Consider the following 6,915-nt stretch of genomic DNA (forward strand, 5'->3'; position numbering starts at 1 on the left):
TAGATAACTAGCTTGGTTTACTCTGGGTTCCGGGCAACTCGGAAGTGCTCGGAAATGAGACATTTGACCCTTTGGCCACAGTTGGCTTAGACCAGGCATTCCCCGTCCGCAACCAGTTATAGCGCGCCCTACTTCGACCATCGAAGCCACCATCAGAAACTTGGTGGATACTTCGCTCAGCAATGACTGGGAGCCATCGAGTGGATGCAGGTGGGCAAATATCATGTAGCCTTCAATCTCAAAAGGTCGTTCTAGTTTTTTCCTCTCACTGAGAAGACGGGACCGCTGATTAGTCACTTCACGAGGCACAAACACCGTAAATGACAACTCCATTTGCCCATCCTGCTTTGAAGAGGATGTGACGGTGGAACATTTCTTGAGCTTCTTGCTTGCTTGTTTGTTTATTATCGATTTATCTAGAATCGGTCTTTTCTTTTTTTTCCATTTCTGAATTTGAAGTTTGGCGTAAAAAGCTTTGCAGTTTTATTGTTTCAAGTTTTGTGTTTTAAAAATGCGAGTGACGAATATTTTTCGCATCACTTCAAAACTCGGACGGATAAAAATAAAAATGATGTCATCAACACAAATAAACTATTTGACAAATACATCACATGCAAATTCATGAATGCTCTTAAAAAATATAACTCCTCGGAGCGAAATAGTTCTTTTCTGGCTTTACGAGCTTGTTTTTTTTTTTTTTTTTAACTTGCAAGTGTTTAATCACATTAATTTAATAAATAGAACACAAGAAAATATTTTATTTTTTTTTTAGCCACTGCAAATTTAGTTTTGGAACTCACTCGCGATGCAAAATTCCATCGTTAGATTTAATCTTCAGATTTTTTGATGAGCTTTGGCAATAATTATGTTAGAAATGAGCATTAGGGGGTCCACCGAAACTAGTAAAGTTTTGAATGGGGTCTACGAGAAAAATAGGTTTGGAAACCTCTGGTCTAGATCTTCCCTATCACCTCCCAAAATAAAAGCACTTATCACTGGTATACCCTGAATAGACTGAGTCTTTTTTGGAATAGTTCGAAACTAGACCCCTTTTACACTAATTGGAACAGGTTTCCATTACCATGTTGATGCCTATATTTTTTTTTTTTTAGCTTAGCATGCCAAATTTTAAGTTGATATATCTTAAATTATGGTTTTTCACTTTTGTCTCACTCAAGCAAATAGGCAAGATTTCAGTTGTTATGTCTGTACTACGAGTATGTACGCTCATCCTGTATGCTTTCTCATAGCCGAACTATGTACGCCGATTTTGTAAGTTATAGTCGATGAAAAATTAAAGATATTTGAAATTTGGCTTACCTTTTAGCTGATTATAAAATAATTCGATTAAAATACTTAAGTGCAAATATAAGGGTCATGTATAACAAAAGATTTAGTGCAAGTATTGGCCTTTAAAATAAAAAAAAACTTATTGGCAAAATAAATGCGCAAAACTTCAATTTGATCATTCAAGGTTTTGTTATCGATGCAAGCTTGCAAATTTGTTTTTGTATGCTTTTCAATAGCACGCGTTTGACAGCTGTTATCATGCCACCGCACGTCTCTGCCGCCTATTAGTTGAAAAATTGTTATTTTCATTTTATTATAGGTATAAACTGATAGAATGGGAAACAATCATTTTTAGCTTAAATGGGTGGTGAAACCGCTAGTTAATTCTATATATGGAAAAATATTTTATGGCAGCATTTTGTTCAAACTCCACCACGTTGTTGCTACGGTTACTGGTAACCATTGTGTAAATTAATGTATTTTCTACCGCGGTGTTTTGTCGAGTTATACGAGTTTAAACATGCAAATTTCAGTCCTCTTTCTTAGAGTCACAATTTTTCTTAAAATTGTTCCCTCATCCCTGCTGAAAAAATTATCAATTGATAAAAAATAACCCACCTATAGTTAGGAATTTTGCAGCATTTCTATAAAATATATAACCTGTAGTTAGCTACAAAAAGCTAACTTGAAACTAGTTGAGAAGTAATGCAGGAGTAATGAAGGAGATTTTTTTTCTTTAAACGCGTTTCTATTTAAATATGCTGCACTTCGCAAATACCTTTTCGAATTAAGGACACATAAAAGGCAGATCGAAGTTTTATATTATCATTTTGAAGTTAAGTCTGACGGAGTTGGAATATGGGACCACCTACAGCGGAATATGCAAGCAAATATGAAATGTAATAAAATAAATAAAGTAAATAAAAAATAAATAAAATAAAATAAAATGAAATGAAATATTTTCAGAGGTAAACCACCCTTGACTATTTCGCGGCCATCGCCATAGAAATATAGTTAGCTTTCGTCAAAGAAAATATACAGACAATAAGTGACTTTTAGCTCCTTCCTAATCAACTTAAAGTTAGCTTATAGTTAGATCCATTTCCTGCAGGGATGTCACACCTATGATAGAGAATCGGAAATTGCAATACCTTGGTTTATCGACAAGTTTGCATAGCATCAACAAAATTAAAAAAAAAAAATTTATTTCACTACACACAAGTGTATTGCTCTTGAATTGACTCTCCATGTGGATAATCTTGTTGATTCATATGACTGCATACAAAGAAAATTGCAATTAAGTGAGTTCCATTTTTTCAGATCCAACAAACCCAAAATTTCGCAATAGCTCAAAAACTTTTCTACTTGTATTCTGATTTCGTATTCGGATTCAGCGAAAAATTATTCATAAAAATTCATACAAAAATGTAACTGTTGGCCAACTAGGTCCAAAGACAATTGCTATTAAGTGAGAGTGCATTTTTTTCAGATCTCAAAAACGCAGAGTTAGGCTAAATCTGAAAAACTTTTATATATTGGTCTATTCTGATTTCGTATTCGGAATTAATGGAAAATTCTTCATAAAAATTCGAACAAAAACTTGCGGTTTGCTAACTGCATCCAAAGAAAATGTTAATAAAGTAAATGACTTTTTTTCAGATCTCAAAAACCTGAAATTCGGCTATATCTATATACATTATTATTTCGTATTCGGCTTCAGCGGGAAATTTTACATTTGAGTGCATATAGAAATGTCGCTGTTCGGACAATTTTTTCACTTCTGCAAACTTATGTATGTTATTACCGACAAAAATGCTTGGCGGACCCGAGTGCGTTCTAAGATGAAAAACTTGTAGTAAATTTTCCACGGTCAATACAAATTATAAATCATTGAAAAGTCTAGAGAATAAACTATCGAAATAAGCCATTTGCGAAAAAAACTAAATTGGTACATTGTTTAAAAAATGCAAAAAAAAAATTTATTGCAAATTTATTGCAAAAAAATTCAAAAAAATTATAGTTATCACCAAAAAAAGCTTGGAAAAAGTTTAAATAAGTCAGCAATTTTCGATTCTCCATCATAAGTGTGACATGAGACAAGAATTTTAAGAAAACTTGTGACTCTAAGAAAAAGGGTTGAAATCTGCATGTTTAAACTCGAATAACTCGAAGAAAAGCCGCGGTAGAAAAAACTATTCTACACACTGCTGCCATAAAATATTTTTTTCCTTTTTCCCCATATGTACATATTTCGATGCTCATTATTTGATTTATGAATTTTGTTTTCACAATTTGAAACCACAATTTTCCTACCAGGTAGCTGAATTCGGCTTATACTTTAGATACTATAAAAATAAATGCATTCTGCAGAACTGCAATGTCTTCTTACAATGGCTTTTTTTTTATATGAGAATATCAATTAGTACTTGATGATATAAATCAATTATTAAATATTTTTAAACTTATTTCTTCTCAATTCCATCTACACTTCATCACGAAATCTTTCTCCATCATAGTAAAGCTCATAACTGGATATGAAACGCACTTTTCCGTCGTCATTCTCTTTGATATACAATGGTATGGTTACATTGCTGCCCCGTCGGGAATCCGTCTCATATGAATTTTCACTTCCGTTTGTAGCTGTTGCTGCTGCATTCGGCACTGTTGGCGGCTCTACTCGCATACTAACACGTTGTTTTTTTGGTACGTACAACGAAGCATCCAAGGAGAGTGGCTTATTTCTTATATCCTCGGGCGTAATGCCTTTGGGTAACGAGTAGATGCGTCGCTCTAGCTCTTTCCCGCGCTTCTGCTCATAACGTTTGAAGCAGATGTAGATGATGCAATGCAGAACAGCGTAGATAGCGACTAATATTACTGCGTATAAAATCGTCGCTGATTTATCGACCAAAAATATTCGCGGCTGTATGACAAACCAAATAATTGGAAAGAAAATGAACCAATAGATGACGAAAATGATGAGTAGTGTCCATTCTTTGTGTGTCAAGTTTTTGCTGGTTCTCACCATTTTGGCGTTAAATGCAGTTTTTGCTTTGCGATTTAGTTTAACTTTTCAATCAGATTTAGTTTTAACGCGTGATCTATGCAAAAATTTTATATCGCATTGCGCACAGCTATCATTTGGTACTGCAGCCTTAAGCTATGTGAAAATTTTAGTCAACCTACTGCTACTCTCTTTAGCATTCTAAAGCTGACTTTTGTTTGTGGTGTTAGTTAGTGGTGATTGTGGCTCCAATTTCTGTTGGTTCTTAAAGCCGATAACGTTGCTCTGCACTCTCTTTAGTCTACGATTCTACGCAAAACGGCCTTGAAAACGCCAGAGTCGCTGATAACTTACATATTTTTTATACAGCTTGTATGTTTGCGGTTAAGTATTTTCGCTTGCGGAGCCTTTTTCGGAACTTTGGGCAGCGACAACATTTTTTTTTGAGCTTTTTTAGGAATAAAAAAATATGTGTAAACTTGCATGCTCGAATCAAACGCTTACGCCTTTGCCGTTTCGGTTGCTCACGCTGTTTTAAATTGTATAAAAAGAAAATAAAAATGTTAACACAAATATGAATAAATATTAAGGTACATCACTATCCGTCCAAAAATATCGGCGCTGTTTTTCCATAGCAATTATAAAATCTATGATATTTAAGACCTCCGCCAAAAGATTTCTGAAAGATATTGAGATATACGTCTGGTTGAGCTATTAGAAGACACCTCACACAATCGATTTTTTTTTGTAAATAACGTAAGTATTTAATTTTATTTTATTTTTTTAAATCACCTCAGATTTTTGAAGAGCTTAAGCTCAAAAGTTTTGGAAATTTTTTTTTTTTTATTTTGATAAACGGGATTCAAATAATGAGATTTTATGTGCCATTTTCAAATCGGTCTAGCTCACGTAAAACTAAATATTTTTCCCAAATACTTGATTGAAAATTTTAAAATGTAATAGGTTGTATAAATAGTGTGGAAAATTCGTATCTCTTTTTGTGCGGCACCTTAATGTACATACAGATGTACGTATGTAAATGCATGACCACGGCTTATCGCTTAAATTCTCGAGAAGAAACAATTTACAGCGAGCGTGCAACACCAGATTGATCTCCAAAAAAAAATTACAGTGAACGGGTAAGCATTTGTTTGATGAAGAATGGTATGAAAATTCTACCCAATTTATGATAGGTAATTTTTCGGAGATAGTCGTAAAGTATTTTGGAATAGCCATTTTCAAGGCAAGGATACGATTTATACATTATTTGTGAGTTTATTCGCACACACATTTCCATTGTCCCCCGCAATAACGACACAACTAACCCATTTAAACCCATTGTACTCGCTTGAATACAGAAAAAACTGTGTATTTGAAACGCTGTTAGAACCAGTGTTGATACTTGAGATTTTTAAATTGTACTAAGTTAACGAAAAATGTGTAACATGTGAGCTTAATTGTACTTTTCAACATTTCCGTCAAGACCTCTACCTCCATTTTTCCCTCATCCAAAAAAAAAAACATGCACGGTGCTTATTGTTCATTGTACAGCTTCAGCTATCAACTAACCTACACCCCGCGTCAAGATGATATGGTCACCCGTTTTGGGCTATTTATTTTATTTTTTCCAGTTAAATTTAATAATTTGTTTCTAAGTATATCTCATTGTCTAAAAATTCTTTACGGAATCGAGTTACTCAATTTTTTCTTAAATAATTCAGGTCTGTCGCGTGATTTGTTGCTATGAAAAATTTGCAGAACGTTTATCATTTTACACTAGGGAGGTTCTCGTAGTCTTGTAAGGTGATATACTCGGGTTTTCCAAACCGTTTTCCAACGGTTTTTTTTTTTTGATATATACAGGCGGTTTTCCTGAAATCAAAATTTTTCGATTTTTTATTGAAAAAACCCGGGTTTTTCATTTCATACAAATCTTTACCTCTCAATAAAAGATTTGAATTTTTTTGGAAGATTTGAAAGGTTTTTCCTCTTCAAGGGAAATCCCTAAATGGAAAGATCTACACTTTTACTGCAGCTTCGCAGAACTACACTCGGAGGTTTGCCTTTTTTTGATGTTGCTGGGACCAGAAATTGAACTATGAACCTACCGAGTAGCGGTACATCCAAGTACTCGGCTACGGTAGCAAGAGCACTACTCAAATCCGAAAAAATGCAGTAAACTATTAAAAAAAAAAATTAAAATAAGACCAAACGCGAACTTTTCACACGTTTTTATTTGTTTTACTTTTGATATAAAAATCTTTGAACTTATTTTGCTTTGCTCTTTTCTGAATAAAAGCTATTCTTAATGTCAATAGTTTTATTGTAGTTTTTGATCATGTCTTCGAACCAACATAAGCATTTTAATTGTATGAAAACTATGTAAATTAAACCGGTTTATCCGATTTTTTTCTTAATTTCAAAATAGGGAACTGTTTTTTTTTTTAATTGCAATTTTTCGAATAACTCGAAAACCAGTTTTCGAAATATGGCGAATAATCGAACACCTTAAACCTTAGGATCCTTAAGAGGTGCCTGGCTGTCACTCTCAATTAGTATCCTCTCGCTTCAATAACTCCCTCGAATTTTAATCTCAGCACACAGACTGATGGCATCAACCT

The 6,915-nt window shown here is 33.8% G+C and overlaps 1 protein-coding gene across 1 annotated transcript; it reads right to left on the bottom strand.

Annotated features, from left to right (window-relative positions):
- Positions 1–3,357: 3,357 nt before the first annotated feature.
- LOC108377992 (uncharacterized) lies at positions 3,358–4,486 on the bottom strand. Its single transcript, XM_017634292.1, has one exon. The coding sequence runs from the start codon at positions 4,316–4,318 to the stop codon at positions 3,773–3,775; it is 546 nt and encodes a 181-aa protein (XP_017489781.1). The 5' UTR covers positions 4,319–4,486; the 3' UTR covers positions 3,358–3,772.
- Positions 4,487–6,915: the final 2,429 nt, after the last annotated feature.

This window comes from Rhagoletis zephyria, unplaced genomic scaffold (assembly GCF_001687245.7).
Source record: "Rhagoletis zephyria isolate East Lansing unplaced genomic scaffold, Rhagoletis_zephyria_1.1 Rzeph_scaffold_13137, whole genome shotgun sequence".
Lineage (NCBI taxonomy): Eukaryota > Metazoa > Arthropoda > Insecta > Diptera > Tephritidae > Rhagoletis > Rhagoletis zephyria.